We start from the raw sequence: 18,854 nt of genomic DNA on the forward strand, positions 1-18,854 counted from the left end.
TTGTCTTATGAGATATAAGTAAACTTTCAAAATTGTTTGAAGAAAAATAGTGAGACAAAAAATCTAAAAGCAACAAGTTAGTATAAGTAAAATATACTAATATGTAACAACACACTTCTTGATATGATCAAAGTATCAATATCGTACCATATGTATCATACGATACGAAACGATATTAGTAAAAAATGATACATATTTATAACTGTATCATATTTGATCAAGTATCGAAAACGTATCGTTTGATATACAATATGAAAACGTATTGTATGATACAGTTGATACATATTTTATAAGTTTAATTATAATTAATTATTAAAAAAATTATTTTTTATTATTTTTGGAATTAAAACATTAAAAACTATTTTTTATGAGTTTCAATTTTTAGATTTTAAACAAAAAACTAAAAAAATCGAATTCCTTTTTTATTTCAATATGATAAGTGTTTTGCATTTTTAATTAATAAATTAATATAAAAATATATATTTTGTTTAAAAATATATATGATTAAGGAATACGTTGAGAGTTTATATTAAAAAAATAACTATCTTTTAAATCTATACTCTATAATATTCAATTTTGTTAAAAAATAATATTTTTAAAATTTGTTTTTTTATTTTACATGTATAAATATTATTTATAATTAATTTTAAATTTTTCTATCATATCTTATTATACAATACTCGAAACTCAATATTAAAAAATAAAATTTCGATACACAATACATGTTTCCATTTAACAATTATTTATATGAATAAAATGTATGACCACATTGTTTTTTTTTTTTTAAAAAAAAAACAAGTTTTTAGGATAAGAGATTTGATTTTAGTTAGTATTTGAATTAGAGATGCATGCTTTTTTATTCTTGAATTGTGAGGACAATGCAAAGCAATATGCCACTTTGTTATCTAAAGTCCTTGGAGCTAGAAAACAACCTATGCATGATGTATTAGTAAAAGATATTTCTGCATTAATTTCCAACATTCCATCCTCCCTCACTCATTCCAATCTGCCTCGTACATTTGTTTTTCATCTTTTCTATGACCCATGGCCCTTTTCTCACTCTAGAGTTTTGTTTCTCTTAGATGCAAATTTAACTCTCCTCCTTGATACTGACCTTTTTCATGCATATGATCTCACCCTGAACACCACCATACACAACCAAAGTCTCATCTCACCTTGAAAATAGTGTAACAAATAAAGTGAGATGTATTAGAAGCTATGGAGAAAAAGATTGGAGTAATTCTTGAAATGTTAAATGTTTCGTGGTAAGAGGTAAGTAATATAAATTAGGGAATTTGTAGAGAAAGTGCAGTGGCAAAGCATGATGGGGAACATGATGGAAAGAATTGAGTAGAGAAAGTATTTGAGAAGAGTTTTTAGGGATGAATATGGTGAATTTCTAATCTCCCTTATGAATATATATGCTTTATTAGAACAATTAGTAAAAAATGCTTATTGGATAAATGGAATAACACGTTCTATATGAAAAAACATATTCATAATGAGAAGAAAAATGGTTTATTGAACGTCTTGAGAAGGGCACGTTATCTCACTTCGTATATAAGGTAGTGTGCATATGTTTTAAATAAAAAAATTCGATAGCACTCAACAATGTATTACGTGTTCTTTTAAAAAATAAAAAAATGATATAGTACATGTATTTTAAAAAAGGATTAAAAATAATTTTATTATTTATTTTAAATTACTTTCATTATTTTTCATGTGATATAATTGTTCTATAGTCGTGTCAAACTATACTTAAAAGAAATAATAATACTTTAGCCAAAATTAGACATGTATAAAGATAAAAAAGGTCGCCATATAGCCAAAAGAGAAATCCTAGGACAGAGGAAAACGAAAAAAGGGGGAATGGGGAACCCGTATTTCAAATAAGCGGGGGTTAAAATGAAAATTCTACAAAAAAAGAGAGTTAGAAATGAAATATTTATAAAAGAAGCAAACCTATTTCCACATACGGAAGGAAAAGTCCCAGCCCTAGCAGCTTTCTATTCATCGTCGCGGCAGTGTTCTCCGCGCAAAACCTTCGTTTTTCCGGTATGAATTCCCTTTTCTCTTTTGTTTTCTGCCTTTTCCTTTCCTTAAACTGATTCCAGTTACATGATATTACGATGTCACAGTTATCGTGCCTTTGCTAATTGTTTTTTCTTTTCTTTTTGCTACTTTGAATTAATTTTCTATATCTGTAGTGTTGCGTTTTTATAAATAGATTGTAAGATGGCTATTCAAAAGCTGAAAACAGTTGTTAGAATTGCAAATGTTCCCTATATATTGTGTTCTCCTTAAATGGTTACTTCCAGATAGTGGGTATTGATGGAGAGAATTTGTTACGCAGGAAATTATATACGGTTAGTTTTTTTTAATATCAATGGCAAACAGAGCAGACCCGGATATCGACGATGATTTCAGTGAAATTTACAAGGAATACACTGGGCCCCCGGGGTCTACAGTTTCCAAGGCACAAGACAAGGTGAAAGAGAATAAACGTTCTCATGCTGGTTCCGATGAGGAAGAGGAACAGCGTGACCCCAATGCTGTGCCCACTGATTTCACCAGCCGGGAAGCTAAGGTTTGGGAGGCTAAGTCTAAGGCTACTGAGAGGAATTGGAAGAAGAGGAAAGAAGAAGAAATGATTTGCAAAATATGTGGAGAATCGGGCCACTTTACTCAGGTATCAACTATCAAGTTATGCTTATTTCTATACAAATGTATCATTAGTTGTTTCATTAATGGATGTCATGAATCATCTGTATGTAATGTGTAAGCGTATTTCCTGCACACATATATGTAAATCCCCCCCAACCAGAAATTTTTGCTCTGTGCCATTGCAGCAGATTTAATTGATGGGTAGCTGTGATTTTCTTTTCTGGTCAGAGGAGCAGGACAGCATAGTTTTGTTCATATTATATTGTCAAATAGTGGCACCTTTTAATCTTCCTTTATAGCTACCGAGTGGCATTGAGGTCCTTCTAAGCCTTTTACATGCCAACTTTTACCTGACTTGAGTGAAATCCACTTTGATGCATGTTTTGAGAGTATTAATTAAATTCTTTAGCCATCTGTCTTGATCCCTAACTCACACTTATTGAAGTAATGGCAGACATCCCTGTTTAAAGGAGGTAGAATATCATTTTTATGATTGTTTAATTTTGCTGAACTTACTTTGCTGTGCTGTTTGACACATTTATAGGGTTGTCCATCCACTCTTGGAGCAAATCGCAAGTCTCAAGATTTCTTTGAAAGGGTACCTGCTAGAGAACCACATGTAAGAGCACTTTTCACGGAGAAAGTTATACAGAGGATTGAAAAGGATATTGGTTGCAAAATCAAAATGGATGAGAAATTTATAATCGTTAGTGGCAAGGATAGGTTAATATTGAAAAAGGGTGTGGATGCTGTACACAAAGTAAAGGATGAAGGTGATCAAAGGGGTTCTTCTAGTTCTCACAGGAGCAGATCAAGGTCACCTGAGCGAAGTCCTGTTGGTGCACGGTTGCGACGCCCTGAATCGCAGAGGGCTCATTCAGGGCCACATAATTCATCACACTTTCAACAAAGATTGGGCAGGCAAGATAAGACTGTGGAAGATCGTGTCCGTGAGGATCTGCGGAAATTTTCTAGAGGTTCTCCACAAGGTAGGGACAGCATACGATATGTTTACGGCATCCATAGAAAGCTGGTAATCCCATGCTCGTGGTGTGTTGTAGCATAAATATTTCCTGATTGTGAAGCTTAATAATGCTGCTTGTTGCTTATTATTTGTTTGCAGCAAGAGGTAAGTTCTTATGTTCAAGCATTTTGTGTGCGATTCTGAAGTAAATGTCAAGAGTTGGTCCGAATTGAATGGATTGTCTCCAAAACAAACTTATTTACTGAAAGCATTACTGGATTGCAACGGATGGGTTCACTTTGTGAATATAAGATAGTATGCCTAGTTAAAAGCTCATCTATGTTAGCATTCGAATCAAGTGCTTACCATACTCTTCATTTCATGAAGCTTATGGTAATGATGGAGCTAGGAGTCGCTCGAGCCATTCTAAATCTCCAGGCTGTTTACCTTATGCTGGCAACTCATATAATTCCTATGAGGGTCATAATCAAAACATGGGGGCTTATAGAACTGATGCATGGGATACTGAGAGACGGGGATCTGATTTGCAATCTGGCAATCAGTTTGAATACCCTGCCTTCCCTCAAACGTTAGATGAGTTGGAGTTGGAATATAAGAGAGAGGCAATGGAACTTGGGAGAATTCGTGATAAGGAAGAAGACGAAGAGAATTATAAGCACCGGGAGGTAAGATATTTATCTTGTTTGACTGTGGTGTGTGCTTTTGGTGCTAACTGGCTTATTTGGCAATCCTAGATCTTTCTGGGATTTGCTAAATATTTTGGACTTTCGAGGATCTAAGTTGATTGTAATTTTCTGAACCATTAATTAACCGCAATGAACACCATGAAGTTCGAAATTGTAAAAGCCAAAAAAGAAAAGGATTTTGTTCTTTCTTGTTTAGTAGTAGGACATTTCTCTGGGGTACAGTATGGATTTCTTCCTCAGTTCTCTTAGGTCTATCCCCTTCCTATGCATCCTTCTAGGGCTAATCTGTATGCCTTTTAGATTATTTATGTTCATGGAATGCTGTACACCATTTAGATTGTATATGGGCTTTTATGGTGTGGGTTGAATGTTTGAGATGGCAATATGAGGTATCTATCAGTGTCCGGGCGCTGTCACATTGAATTATCTAACCTCTTTACAAAGTTAAGTTTATACTTCTTAACGAACTGCTGTTACTCTGGGGAACGAGAAGAAAGAACTGCTATTGTGTGGCCTTCATCATTAAATCATCTAGGGAGAGCTGTTCTGCTGTTTGCTGTGTCAGTATGGAAATTCTGATTTTATTACTTCTGGTTTTACAAATTTTAGACTATCAAGGAGATGAGAGATAACTACATCAAGAAACTGGCTATGTTAAGGGGCACGCAAAATAAGCAGTGGGAGGAATTTCTTCAATTGGATGCCCAAAGGCGTCAGCAGCAGGCCCGGCAACAAATGACTGCTTCAGGCTTTGGTGCTTATAAACAGCAGGCTTATTCTGAATATGATGGCTCAACAGTCAATGCTCCTTATGCTGGAGCTAATTTATCTATTGATTCAAGGGGCAGGTACCCAAATCCTATGGATAATTATCTCCCTAGGCCTCATGACTCGTATGGTGAGTTTCAACGTCAGAGGCGTGAAGATTTTGGGAAAGCTTACAATCGATACTAAATCAGTATACTGGGCTTGTTTTGGTGAGTTATCTCACTCTTTAGGTAATAAAGGGAAAAGATCATTGATTCTGTTCATTAATTTCTTGTTCAAATCCTTTGTTGTTCTTGATCTTGTCCAAATATATGGCAAGTTTCTTGCTGCATGAGATGTCACTCTTGGGATGTGGATGAGAAAATCCAATTGTTTTAGTTCTCTTGTGGTACTTGTTTGAAAGATTATTAGAGGGTTAGGTTGTTAATTTAGAGTTTTACTTTGTTAGGATGACAGTTAGTGGAGTTGTTTTTGTGGGTGTTGTTGATTTTCTTTCCTCTTTTGAATTAGTTTAAAGCTTTTCTCCAAAAATTTTCAGGGTCCACCAAATCTTGGTCGGGTAGGGAGTAATACGATGGTGAGCTCAAATCTAGGTAAGTATGATGGTTCTGTATCAGAGTTAAGAAGGGAACACTGCTACTCCTTTGATGTTTTATTGTAGTTCCAATTTCAATTTGAGAATTTGGCTCTGCCCAGGGCTTCTTTATTTAAGGAAGTCAGATGCAGTTTTGGGATTTTAGTTAGAGTAGTAATATTTGGAAACAAACCTTGAATGATTGTTGATTTGCATTAAGTAATGGACTCTTCATTTTAGATGGCAGTACTAACACTTCTTCCATTTTGTTTTGTATTATTTGTTTTTGTGTGCTTCTGCTGTGATTGTACCAATATTGGGTAATAATGTTTCCATACTGTTTTAGGGTGAAAAGAAAAAATCCCTTGACATCCTACGTGTTATTTGTGGACCATCGGGGTGTCAATTCTCCAGGTAGTTGCCAGGTTTTCATTTCTCTTCAAGTAATTTGGGTGTTATCACAATTGTTTTGGTTTGAAGAGGTCAGAGAACCTGGACATGTAACATGGAGCTCTTATTAGTTCTCAAGCAATTGGGCGTTTCTGATATTTGGGTTGGTTGAAGTCGAGTATTTGCCTGAATTGGTTCACTGCTACTGGAAATTGGAAACTTCTTTTGGTTTTGGTGATTAAGGATTTAAGGTTTGTTTACAAGGCACAACTTTTTAAGTTTTATCAGTGCATGCCTGCATATTATTATCAGAAATTTGTGGTTACCTAGGTTTTTCCATTCAATTTTAAAGATATGCAGCTATCAGTTCAAGATTTTCCAAATGCAGTGCAGAGCTCCTAATATCTCCATCCTTTTTTGATCATTATTGATTTTTTTTCTCTTTAAAAGGAAGAAATGTAATTATATGTAAGAATTTGAATAAAAAGAATATTTGTTGACGTTTAATAAACTACTTGTACAATCCTTTTGCCGGCGTTGGAATAATTATAGCTTTTACTCTAGTATCGGCAAAGTTGTAGTTAGAGGAAAAAACAAATGCCCGAACTTGTAGATAAGTGCTCGGCCAAGTCTTCCTATGGGGGAAAACGACAATGTACTCAATGAGGGTAAAGCCTTCTTCAAGTCTATGAGGATATCATTTCATTAACCTTGTCTGTTGGGTTTTGGATGCTTTAAAGGTTCACGGATCTTAAGTTCCAAAATTTTAAATGTGGGCGGGTTTTTTAAAATTTCAAACGGATTAAGGTTACGATCACCTGCCCGTATTCTAAGACTGGGATGATCATGACCCTTGAGTTCATCAACGGCGTAACGAATGGGATTGATGTCTATTTACAAAAATTGGAGGAAAAACTTTCAAAATTCCCAATTCCAGATGAATGCCTGTGAGCGTATTAATTCATCTCTATGTAGTGATTATATTTATGTATACTGTGAAGTACCAAATTCGGACTAATCCGTTAGTTCTTGTTCCTTCTCGAAGATGTCAACTCAAATGTCTGTTTGGCGGGGTGACACTACAATTCAAAGTATTGTCACGAGAAGGGTTGCCACATAAGGAACTTCTTGTCCAATAGGGATAATGTGAGGAAAGTGTGATTGGCCTAGATATTGAACGGACCATGATTGAAGATTCAGAAGAAACTGAAGATTACCACGTAGGCAGTCATAGAGGAAGGAAGAGTGAAAGAAGAGTCACTGACCTAGACGCTAAACGTACCGTGAAAGAAGTTTCAGACATGAAAAGCCGAGTGGCAATTTTGCAACTTTGTGGTGGTGTTACATGTCTTGTAATTCAGCTTCCTTCTCTTGATTCAATGCCCATATCTCTCAATTTTCTTCAACTACCAGATCTTGCATTTGTGGGCATTGGAATCAAAGAAACTCTTGCCAAGTTAGAGAAAGAGTACGGGCTAGGATGCAATAATGCCGTGGAATTGGGTCCATTGGCCGCCGGCGTTATGCAAATGCCTTACTTAGCTGCTTGTGGGGTGGACTTTCTGGGTCATATGGTCGATTCACTGAAGCTTACCGGCGTAGTTTTTAGTGACTGGGGTAAAATGCGTCTTAACAAGAAGCCGATTAAATATGCTGCAGCAAATCCTTTGGCCTACTTCAAGATAGGGAGCAAGTTATTATCTGGATAGCGCTCGGTCTCACTCCTGCGCAAGCTCTATGTGGGAGCGGTGGGGAAACTCTCTTTTGTTTTGTAGTTTCTGCAATGAGTGTGTGAACTGTCTAGAAGCAGCTCGAAATTTACTTTTAAAATAGAAGAATACATAGCTTTTTATGAATTAATGATACAGTGAAATGAACTTTGATCACAAAGTAATTTTATTCACTTTCATATATTTGTTTATGAAATAAATATTATATAATGCTTTAGAAAAGACTCTGCTATCTGACTAAAACAAACGGGACACGCTAAAACCTTAGATTTAAAGCAAACAGAACATATATTTAACATACACATAATTATGAAAACAAGCCGTCATATCCAGATGAAAATGTTACATGCATGCACCAGCATGATCAGTGAATATCAGTTCAAATTCCCTTCAGTTTTCCTTTGTCTATTTTAGCAACCTTATAGCCTTCCTTCCCTGCGCTTAAGCGGCTTTAAGTTAGATGCTGGAAACCGAGTAAACACAGTGGTTGAGAGATGGGCTACCACACACACTTGGTGCCCTTCTGTGGCAAAATTATTGGAACAACAGTCACTGACAAGGCTCCTATAGCAGAAAATTGGGTGCTCAACATTCGATCCAAGTTCAATGGGCAAAAAATTATTGCACGATTGAACTGTAAATGGAAGCCTCATCCAATAAGATCAATGAGCAGCAAAATTGCTACCTTACAACTATGTATCGACACCAAGTGCCTTGCAATCCAACTCCTTGACTTAAACTACATGCCAAAGTCCATCAAGAGCTTTCTAAGTGACTCTACTGTAATTTTTGTGGGAATTGAGATTGAGGAGACTATGCTTAAACTCCAGAATGAGTACGGACTGAGTTGTTCAAAGAAAATTGATGTTCGTTCCTTGGCCAGGGTACATTTCCCACTGAGCTTCTACGGGGAAACCTGGTTTAAAAGCTCTTGCAAACGGATTGGTGGGGCTGCATGAATGGAGACCATGTGATGATGAGTGCCTAAATAACATGGATTCTAGGTTTCTTGATGTGGAGCAGGTTAAGTTTGCATGTATTGATGCATACAGAATTGGTCACAAGCTTCTCAGAGAGATGTGAAGGATTTCTTGCTGCGTCTCTACATTTTGTTTGCCTTGACAGAACCTCATGAATAATGTGTTGTAATAGAGGGAATTGACATGTTCCTGCTAGTTTCCGATGAATCGTTTGGAGCGTATATTTATATCTTCAAATCGTGTCATAAACTGTACTAAGATCTTAAGTTAGCTATTTACGGGTTCTGCATGGAGCTACTTCCTCTCAAATTCTATACCTTTCTGGCCAGTATCATTTATCTGCTTAATTAAATCTTACACAGTAAATTAATGATTGGCACTTTTGCAGTAGTGTATACGTACATTTACTTGTTGAATCAACAGAGCAAGTAAATTTGGTAGGTGGAAGTATCGGAGTTTCCCTTTCATTTTAATCGAAACTTAGAAGTCAAATTATAGCTGCAGATAAGATCAATTCTAACAGGACTTGGTTTTCCAATTATCAGTGCCATCCTGCATCCAACTCTGTATGATTCTCAGTTTCCAGGGAGTCTTTTCCATTGCCCAATGCAGGCAGCTGTGACATTAATTTTGTAGTGAGTCAAGATTCAAAGCTTCTATTAGCAACTTATTCCGTCTTCCAAAGAAATTATTCACGAAAAGGTCGAAACCCAGTTCATGTCTATCAAGTACCTATTCGCCGTTTCCAAAGAGTATAGGTGCAGCAATTGTTGCAATTTATTGTTTTCCCTATCAAATCTTTTTCTTGGATTATCGAGCAGATGTATGAACCTACGTTGAGAGATATCTGTGAAACTTTTGGTCTTCCCATCAAAGTACACCCAACCTCTTCCGCTTCCTGGCTCTATATAAAGGACTCCAAGGAAGAGAGAAACAGAAGAAACTTGGCACAGGATAAGAATGGCAAACACATTGGCATTGAACCCAAACACTTACCTTGTTTCCCTTTCAGGCAACTTGATTGAGACAACAGTCACAGATAAGGCTTGTGTAGCTGATGCATGGGTATGCAACATCCGTTCCATGTACAATGGACAGCAGATAATCGTGGGATTGGATTCTGAGTGGAGGCCTAATACTACATCGACATTGATCAACAGAACAGCTGTTTTGCAGCTATGCATTGAAACCAAGTGCCTCATACGCCAGCTGTTCTATTTGGATTACATTCCCCAATCTCTCAAGAGCTTCCTTCAAGATCCTAATGTTACTTTTGTTGGAGTGGAGGTTGAAAGAGATGCAGCAAAGCTGAGGGATGAGTATGGGCTTCAATGTGCCCGTATTGCTGATGTTCGCGAGTTGACAATGAACCGCTGGCCATTGTTGTTCCACAGGAAACCAGGCTTAAAAGATATTGCTTATCAAGTGTTGGGGCTTTCAATGCCAAAACCAATGCATGTAAGCCGTAGTGATTGGCAATCAAGTGTTCTTGACTGTTCACAGATAGAATATGCATGTATCGATGCTTATGCTTCTTACAAAATTGGGCACAGCCTACTGAAATAGATCAGACTGTTTTATTTTTAAGGTTGGTGTTGTCAGTTACTATGGAGTATGTTAAGTCGTATGACGCGCATCTTTATGTTTAGCATTGCAGTGATTTCTATTGAACTGGTTTTGCAGGGACCAAATTGCCCTTTGCACCTTTACCAGGCCTGTTTCCTGTAGTCTTTACGCTAAACCTTGCCCATCTAAAGGTCTAATGTGGTCCTATATTCCAAGTCATTTTCATGCGCATTTAATTATTGTCTCATTCATATACTGGACCCTTTCGCTAAAAATCTAAAGGTAGCAATTTTGCTTATGCTTGAACCCCACAATACGATTCTTCTCTTTCACGTTCTTCACGTTGACCCTTGGGCTAGAATCAAGATCAAGATTTATGATCCTTCTTCCTTTCTTGGTAGCCAACAGATGACCACCAAGCCCACCTAAACCTTTAAATATTATTTTCTTTGCAGATGCCCTGAATCTTCCTTCGTTCCTCTCTACCAAGGGTCCACTCTTTACTCTCCTTTTTCTCTTTCTCTTTGGAACATTAGAACTAAGGGATAGCGCAACATTTCGGTTTTAAACTAAGAAATTGTCGGGATGAAATTGACGGAGATTCCATAAGAACGTGATTGCACATCAAGTTTGGATTGGATAGTATAAAACAAAAAAAAAAAGTGTCCCTTCCATGCGTAACTTGTTCTGAGGAATTATCTCTTTCCTTGTTGCATTGAGGATAAGCTTAAGGATCAAAGGCATTATAAACGTTACGAACTAATGCATTAATTGATTTCATGTGTGTTTAAAATTTTAACAAATTGACATTTATGTTGATAAATGGTTGTTAAGAGTAACTCTAAATAATTAATTGATGATTTTCCTCTATTTAAATAAAAATAATTTAAAAATATATAAGACCATTTAAACAAAACAATTTGACGGAATCCGGAAATCTTTTTCCTTTTAGTCGAACCAAAACATAGGATACTCAATTATTAAGCCAAAGTTTATCTACTCTTTAAGTCCTCCAAAGCCCTTTTATCTATTCCAAGTCCTTTTGGGGCCAATATTTATGATCTAATCTAATCACCGAAACAGAACAATTCTTTTGTTTCAAAATATTTGAATATTCGCCGAGAGTGAGCTGTACACGTCACTGTTATCGACCGGCACCTGCCCGTAACCATCCCCGTAGAAGCTGACACGTTCAACGTCGACTTCTACCCCATCGGCAAACAAAACCAATACAAAAGAAACCTAACCTTTGCTTTCTTTGTTTTTAGTTTGAGTGCTTTGCCATATTTATATATAAAAAAAAACCCTTTGTTTTTATAGCTATAAAGGCAACTATAAAAGGAATTAATTAATTAATTAATCTGCGTGTGTTGAGATGGTCCAGCTTCGGATTGGAGATAAAAGTTAGACGAAATCAACGATGGGTTCTCAGGTTATGGTCCTTGTAGACATCGATTCAAGCTCATTTTCGTTTCACTTGAGGTGCATTCCAATTTTTCCTCTGATTTTCTATACTTATATCGCTGCGTTTTTGTTGCAATGGTTTTTTTTTTTTTGTAGGCGTTGTATTTTTCCCCTGTTTTCTGGGTTTTCATCTTAAAAGCTCTTTCTGCTTAGTTTTTTTTTAATAAATATAAATAATAATTTCCTGGTTTTATTCCTGTTTTTTTGTCTGCCTCTTGTACTTTTTCTTTTGTTTTTATCCATATCTGGAGCTGCATTATAACGTAGATGCTGGGAACTGATTGTTATCCCATCTTTGGTTTCCGAGAAAAAGAAAAAAGAAGTTCAAATTTCAAGCTTTATTGGCTTTCTAGGGAGTTAATGGATAATTACTTACTATTTAAGTCCTTTTCTCTTTTGGTTTGTTCCATTGGGTCTCGGATGGTGAAAATTTCGCCATTCAACTCTTAAATTTGCCTTCTCTTTGTCATCCAAATTCTCCTTTGCATGTGGCTGCTGAAAATTTCAATAGACCTTTTGTTTTTCCTTTATTTTCAACTACTAATATGTGATTTTTCATTTACAATTGCAGGATCGATTGATTGCTCAAAGTTTAGGGGCTGTGCTTTTGATAACAAAGAAAGTTTTAAACTTTTCTTGGACTGTGGGGCGAAGAGTTTTGTTTTTATTTTGGTGAGGCCTACCCTGGATGAGATTTATTTGAAAGGAGTTTTTCATGTGCACAAGGACTGAACTTTAGTTTAGCAGTAGAGGAAAATAGGGTTCTTAAGGTTAGGGTGGAATTAGAGGCTTTCTTTGAATGGATCACTTGTTTTCAAGAGAAAGAGATGTTGAAGTGGATCTTGAAAGTGGTGGGACTACCAGTGAAGATGAAAGAATCCAAGATCACGTTTCATCAAATAGCCAGGCAAAGAGAACTTTCAGTAGAGTTTGGAGTGATGTTTTGAGTTTTGATAGAATTGGCAAGGGTGAATGCAGCATAAACTCGTGCAGTAGTTCCTCAAGTTTTGGTGGGGTTGAGGGTGAGAATATGGAGTTCTTGGTAGACAAGAATTCAGAGGGAGAAGAGAGTCCTGATCTCGTGGCACTTGCAGAGAAGAACTTTGCAGAAGAGAAGTGTAAGAAGACAAACTCCAGGAAGCCTCCCAAGCCACCAAGGCCTCCAAAAGGTCCATTGTTGGATGCTGCAGACCAGAAGTTGGTGAGGGAGATTGCTGAACTTGCTATGAGAAAACGTGCCAGGATGAAACGAATTAAAGCAATGAAGAAGATGAACGCAGCAAAGGTATCATCATCAAGCAGTAGCCTATCTGCTCTTGTCATCACAGTTCTCTTTTGCCTTGTCATACTCTTTCAAGGTATTTGACATCTTTTAAGTTCCAAGGAACTACCCCTAAATAAAAACTATTCTCTTCCTAACTTAAAAAAATCTTTGGCCTATATCTTAATTACATGGGTTAAAATATGTTGTCTACTATAAACTTTCATGGACTGCCAGGTATGGTGGAAGTCTGTGTCTGAGGGGTGAAGCATGTTAATTTGGCAAATAGCAACCTTAGTTTATTGTGTTTCATTTGAATAACGTATCATTTCATTTAAATCTTTCGTCCATCAGCTAAAGATTTAGCTTGCTGAATAAACTTATTTTGTATAATTAAATATTTTTTCATTCTTAAACTTTGTTGATAAGCTTTGTCTGTTTCAACCATGTCAAGTTTAATGACAATATGACTCTTGGTTGTTGTGGTTATAATTGTGCCTTGACATGTTATTATGGATAAGATGGGACAATTTCAACTCCTCCAAGATTTCCAAAGTATTTGAAAATCATCTGTAAAATAAGGCAATTTCACTTATATGCAATTTTGCACATTTCAAATTCTAAATTTTTACAAGGGATAAGCCTTCTCTTAGAAAAGGAAAAGCAAAATGGACAAGAACTATGTCAACTCTCTACTCTCTATTAATTTGTTTGTCTGGAGTGTAATATGTTAAATTGTTCAGAACATGTCGTAAAGGATTATTTGGGGTGCTATAGGAGATTGTTTGCTGTTAGAAGTATGAGATTTTCTTTTTATATTTAGAGAATCTTGAGCAGTGAAATGGAGTTTTAATATTTTCCAAATTAGATTGAGAAGCAAGAATGCGTCAGTAAGTTGACATCGTCCAAGGTTGTCTTCACTTAGTTAGAGAGATCTTTATCAGCTTAATAAATTATCATAATTGGCTTTTCATATTGGGAATTGTTTTGGTCCTTGCTGTATCTATTTTGGTCAACTGGATGTCACCAATTCTTTTAAGCCATTGTTATCAAGCTTGAAAATGTTGATTCATAGACAAGGTATAGTTTCAAAATAACTCTTTTCCAGTTCTGGTCATAAATGTTTCATGATGGCTGTGCTACATTGGCTTGAAAGTTTTGGTTGGCATATTGTCATAGAAAGAGAGCATACTTTAACTCAAATTGTTGTCCCGAAGCATGTTTGCTTCTTGCTCCTGTTCTTCTGTGTCTTCATATGTATTGTCATAAGCATTTTATGTAGGTTAGCAGTGCTTTAGCTATCCATTTATGTACCAGGCAACTGCTACCAAAGTTGTCTTCCCCTTCTTTGTGTGGAAAATTTGAGGTTCACAATCCAAAGTTTTCCTTATGTCAAGGAATTTCTGACCTCTCTGTCAAACATTGCGTGCAGGTATATGTTCCAGACGTGGTGCAAGTGTACTGTTAGAGGGGTCTCCTGCGCCAGCAGTTGGCTCGAGTGAAGGCTTGATATCTGTTCAATTTTACAAAAGCTTTCCTACAACTGAAAAAGATGACCATGATCCCCCTAGGTATGTATTTTTCTCTCATTGTCACTCTTCATTCCCAATATCTCCATGTTTCGTGCATGGTGATCATAAAATGCAAGGAATGGAATTTCTGAATGTTATGCATTGGTGCAGCTTGGTAGAACAGCAGGTTCCGGTTCAGTTCTTAGAGAAGAAACTAGGAAAGCTGCCAGATGATGTGGAGAAATAGCTGAAGTTGCCAATGTGGTATCCTTGAATCTTGATCTTATGTAAACAAATTTTGATGCAATACCTGGCTTTGCTGATTTCTGTACATATATGAATTGTGGATGCCAATCTCCAGTTGTTGTATAGTTTAGTATGTAAAGCCATTTATTGGAACTGAAGTTTATTACTTAATTCTTCCAAAATTGGGCTACTCATGCAGAAAGAGACCTGATATAAAAACCTAATCCAGAATGATGAATCTACAAGCCAATGTGGTTTAGCCTGCCACCGGTAGAACGTGTTGATTGTTTTTCCCCCTATCAGATAGTTCATGTAATGAAAACGAAGTAATCTGGTCACGGAGATGCTCTAGCATTTTCTGACAAGTTGCCGGACGGTGTCTTGAGGAGTCAAGTTTAGTGGAAAAGAGAGCAAAAAAATTACTCCCCACTCTCATTCATGGAATTTCGGTTTTGTTTGCCCTTCATTATAATCGGTTTTCATTAAATTCGAAATCAGTTATGGCAGAATTTGAAGATTTCTTTCCATCCCCCTTTTGATGGTTCAATTCTCTTCAGCTCTTGCAGCATTAGCTAGGGTCTTATAGTTAACACTCCTAATTGAGCAATCCTCTATAACTAGGCATCATTGGTCCAATGCTTTTCAATTTGTGGTGTATTTTAAAGAAACGTTGATGGCGTCTTTGAAAGTTGCAGATCTTGTCCTGCTCATAGTCTTGTTATTGTTTTTGATGTCGGTGAGAGCAGATATGATAGATGACACCTGCAACAGAACCAGCGACACCGAGCTCTGCTTGTCTACTCTAAGATCAGACCCACGAAGCTCTACCGCAGACGCCAAAGGCCTTGCTCATATCGTCCTTGATATCACGCTGAAAAAGGCCAAGGACAATGTAGCTCAAATAGATCAATTGCTCCGTCGAACAACAGATCCAGCTCTCAAGGACGTTCTCACTATCTGCTCTCAAGAGTATGGGAATGCTACAGTTGTTATACTTCCACGAGCCATCCAAAAATTGGAATCAAAGTTTGATGCAGAGGCGACAGGGAACGTAGAGGATTCGGCTGGATGTGCAAAGACTTGTGAAGAGTCCTTCTCTGATGGACCAAGACCAGAACAAAACCGACCATCTCCTTTTACTGATCAAAATAATGCTGTGTTGCATCTTGCTCGTCTCGCTGAAGATATCATTGTTTCATTTGCTCCAGACGGTTTTTTTTCCAAAGGATGCCTGGAGGCCGTCATACGCAGCCGCCATGACCCCTCCAAAGTTCTTGCCATCTTTTTTATTTTACATGGTTATATTTGTAAATTGCAATGCCTCTTAGTTTAATTATATGATCATAAGGAATTTAAGATCACACTTACAACCAGAACAGCAAATTTCCTACATGATTTTTTCTTTTAATGATGTATTACTACTAACATTATTAGTGCAACATAAAATAGCATATTTTTCTAGCCATAGACCTCCAAACCCACTTAACATACAACACAAAACAGATTATGCCCTCCTAGACGAACCAGAGCGGGAAAGGGTTCTTCTGAGTAAGAAAGGAAGAATCGATTTTAACAGACATAATATATAAGTTGCTGTATAATGTTCTACATCCTGAATATAACAACAATGCTTGATTGATTCTAAATTGGTAGTGTTGCCAGAATGCGTAAAACGAGTGCAAAAACCTTACACTTTGAGAATCTCCGCCTGAGAGAACCAGACCAGTCGATGAAATCAGGAGTATACGGTACTCCTGTTGCTGGAATCCACATGTCACCATCGATAAATTCCCTGACCGTAAATTGATAAGCTTCTGCGGAGTTGATGACCCTGAATCCTTTCCACTTCGCTTTGTCATATGTTGCTGAACCTGGACCACTGTTACCGTATTCTGTATAGTACAACTCCAGGTACGAGCTTCTGCTGTCAAATTCCAGCCAACCTTGAGGATCAATGTTGTTGTCCAGGTAACTTTGCATAACAACAGTTCTAGCAAAGTCTCTCCAAGGCCTGCCCAAGTAGGTTCTTGCGGTATACTCAGATGCAATCAATTCTGAAGTTGCACTTATTATGCAGTTGTGGATCACAAAGCCTCCTTTTCCTGCGGAAACGTCTCGTCCTTGGGCTGTCACGGTGTTTGATTGCCCAGCTAGTGGCTTCCGAGCGGATATGTAGCAACTCCGGAACACGGCTGTTGCATCACCAAAAATAAAATCCACGGTCCCGGAGATCTCACACTCTCTGAAAAGCTGGTATCTTCTTTTGGCATAAAGCGTATCCTGGAACCCAATTATTCTACACTTGTAAAAGGCCAAGAAGCTGGCTTTAGTTAGCAACGCCAGTGCTTGCTGTTTCTCTGACCCAGCAGTATTCTGGAAAGTTATACCCGAAGCAACGAAGCCATCACCATATCTCTAATAAATTGATATGTACATGTTAGCTGTATCTTACATGGTTTGATTTGTCCTTGCATTCATTAGCATGATATTTGATCTCGTTCATATGCTCATGGTTCATGAAAGATGTTTTGAGAAAAAAGAAGTCAAAACATTTTAATACTGTTGTCTTTTGCTTCTCAAGTCTATAACTACGAAACTTTACTTACCCACTTGTCATAATTTTTTTTTATTACGTGAATTTTATTTTTAATGATTTTAATCTTTAAATATTAAAAAAATATTATATAATTCTCAAATATCAATTATAACATTATATTATTGATTATTACTTAAAATTTTACCAATTTATCATTTTCTTATTAATCCTAATTATATTAGAAAAAATTATCTTAAATATATCTTTTTATTGTGGTTTTTACCTTTTATATTTAATTTAAAAAAATTATCTTGAGTATTTAATCTTTAAACAATCCTGATTATTTAAGAGAAAATTATTAATTATGTATATTGTATTTAATTATTTATATTTTATGCATTATAATTTAATATTTAATATTTTAAATTTAAATATAATAAAATAAAAATGTTAACTTTTGATTACATTAATTTTTTAATCGTTTATATTGAGAAAGATAAGATTTCGGAACAAAATGAATGATAAATTTTTTAAATTGTTTATATTGAGAAAAACATTACCATCTAACAAAACTTTTTTAAAGAACTATTATTAGTCTTTTTTTTTGTTTCTTTTGATTTATGTATTATACAAAATTATTATTTATTATCATTTTTTTAATTGTTAATGATTAAGTTTAATATATTAATTTTAAAAATTATTAATTTTTATTTTTCTTTATCCTTTAACCCTCAATAAAAGTTAGCAGTTAACTAGCTCCCTCCACTACCACTATTAATACTGCACGAACTGAATTGGATAATCCGTCATCTGCTTTGGGGTTCAAATTGAATATAGCATGTTTGCTAATATCCTGTTCTTTCTGCTCAACGTAGACTGAAAAGTGGGCACAGGGCTTACTAGATTGAAGTATTTTGCTGAAATAAAGTAGGCTTTCTTTCCTCTCGTTGTGGACTAATGTTCCTCGTCGATATAATCGGGGTTGGATCTTTAATTACTTGGGCTTGAACAGCCTTTAAAGAGGTTACCTTAGACTAAACGTTACTGTTTATTTTGATAGTAAGGAGTGTTTTGTAAGATAATTAAAAACAATAATTTAAGTAGTAACACTTGTTTTCAAAAATATTGCCTTATTGAACTACTTGTTTAATTGTTCATGAACAGTTGACTATACGATTGGTTTCCTTTTTAAATTAATTTATATGCAATATTTATGAAAGGTTTAATAGTAAATTTTTTAGTCAATTTAGGTTGGATCATGAAAATCTGTTTTTTTTTTTTTCAAAAGGAAAAAGAAAAACATAGATGGGAGATTCTGAGATTCATCGTATTTATGTTATGATACCTTATAAAATAGGAAAAGACCAAAAAAAAATTTCCTTTTTAATTTCACTTCAAAAAATGGTTTCCAGAAACTAAGAGAATCACATAACTAGCATTTCACACTATTGTTGGTATGAATTTTTTGGTACTCTTCACCCTCTTTTTATTTT

At 35.9% G+C, this 18,854-nt stretch overlaps 5 protein-coding genes and 2 pseudogenes across 7 annotated transcripts; 6 read left to right on the top strand and 1 right to left on the bottom strand.

Annotated features, from left to right (window-relative positions):
* The first annotated feature begins 1,903 nt into the window (after positions 1–1,903).
* LOC18613728 (Zinc knuckle (CCHC-type) family protein) lies at positions 1,904–6,337 on the top strand. Of its 3 annotated transcripts, XR_016028545.1 has the most exons (7): positions 1,904–2,055; positions 2,354–2,689; positions 3,209–3,653; positions 4,016–4,314; positions 4,945–5,312; positions 5,642–5,696; positions 6,024–6,337. XR_016028545.1 is itself a non-coding variant. In XM_088810201.1 (6 exons), the coding sequence occupies exons 2-5, from the start codon at positions 2,387–2,389 to the stop codon at positions 5,287–5,289; spliced, it is 1,392 nt and encodes a 463-aa protein (XP_088666327.1). In that variant the 5' UTR covers positions 1,904–2,055; positions 2,354–2,386; the 3' UTR covers positions 5,290–5,312; positions 6,024–6,337. The 3 variants fall into 3 exon arrangements, 2 of the variants coding, with proteins under 2 accessions (XP_088666327.1, XP_017969537.2); XM_088810201.1 differs by lacking the exon at positions 5,642–5,696; XM_018114048.2 differs by lacking the exon at positions 6,024–6,337 and having other exon boundaries at positions 5,642–5,923.
* Positions 6,338–7,251: 914 nt separating this feature from the next.
* Positions 7,252–7,776, top strand: LOC18613729 (Polynucleotidyl transferase, ribonuclease H-like superfamily protein). The gene has a single exon (XM_007051105.3). The coding sequence runs from the start codon at positions 7,252–7,254 to the stop codon at positions 7,774–7,776; it is 525 nt and encodes a 174-aa protein (XP_007051167.3).
* A 515-nt stretch (positions 7,777–8,291) lies between these two features.
* On the top strand, positions 8,292–8,880 carry LOC18613730 (3'-5' exonuclease-like; annotated as a pseudogene).
* Positions 8,881–9,737: 857 nt separating this feature from the next.
* On the top strand, positions 9,738–10,343 carry LOC18613731 (3'-5' exonuclease-like). The gene has a single exon (XM_018118261.2). The coding sequence runs from the start codon at positions 9,738–9,740 to the stop codon at positions 10,341–10,343; it is 606 nt and encodes a 201-aa protein (XP_017973750.2).
* Positions 10,344–11,595: 1,252 nt separating this feature from the next.
* On the top strand, positions 11,596–14,996 carry LOC18613732 (uncharacterized). Its single transcript, XM_007051108.3, is given in 5 exon segments — positions 11,596–11,825; positions 12,379–13,165; positions 14,501–14,639; positions 14,751–14,764; positions 14,767–14,996. Coding segments are annotated over 4 exon segments (759 nt in total). The 5' UTR covers positions 11,596–11,825; positions 12,379–12,606; the 3' UTR covers positions 14,814–14,996.
* Positions 14,997–15,498: 502 nt separating this feature from the next.
* LOC18613733 (pectinesterase inhibitor-like) lies at positions 15,499–16,158 on the top strand. Its single transcript, XM_088802842.1, has 2 exons — positions 15,499–16,036; positions 16,154–16,158. Exons 1-2 carry the CDS (start codon positions 15,499–15,501, stop codon positions 16,156–16,158), a joined length of 543 nt encoding a protein of 180 aa, XP_088658968.1.
* Positions 16,159–16,466: 308 nt separating this feature from the next.
* LOC18613734 (putative pectinesterase/pectinesterase inhibitor 41 pseudogene) lies at positions 16,467–17,236 on the bottom strand (annotated as a pseudogene).
* Positions 17,237–18,854: the final 1,618 nt, after the last annotated feature.

The sequence above is a fragment of the Theobroma cacao genome, chromosome 1 (assembly GCF_053813885.1).
Source record: "Theobroma cacao isolate CCN51 chromosome 1, ASM5381388v1, whole genome shotgun sequence".
In the NCBI taxonomy this organism is placed as follows: Eukaryota; Viridiplantae; Streptophyta; class Magnoliopsida; order Malvales; family Malvaceae; genus Theobroma; species Theobroma cacao.

Coding starts and splice junctions, on each gene's coding strand:
- LOC18613729 (XM_007051105.3), top strand. CDS start 7,252: ATGATTGAAGATTCAGAAGAAACTGAAGATTACCACGTAGGCAGTCAT.
- LOC18613728 (XM_088810201.1), top strand. CDS start 2,387: ATGGCAAACAGAGCAGACCCGGATATCGACGATGATTTCAGTGAAATT. Junction 3,654..4,015: donor TTCTAGAGGTTCTCCACAAG/GTAGGGACAGCA, acceptor CATTTCATGAAG/CTTATGGTAATGATGGAGCT. Junction 4,315..4,944: donor AGAATTATAAGCACCGGGAG/GTAAGATATTTA, acceptor TACAAATTTTAG/ACTATCAAGGAGATGAGAGA.
- LOC18613733 (XM_088802842.1), top strand. CDS start 15,499: ATGGCGTCTTTGAAAGTTGCAGATCTTGTCCTGCTCATAGTCTTGTTA.
- LOC18613731 (XM_018118261.2), top strand. CDS start 9,738: ATGGCAAACACATTGGCATTGAACCCAAACACTTACCTTGTTTCCCTT.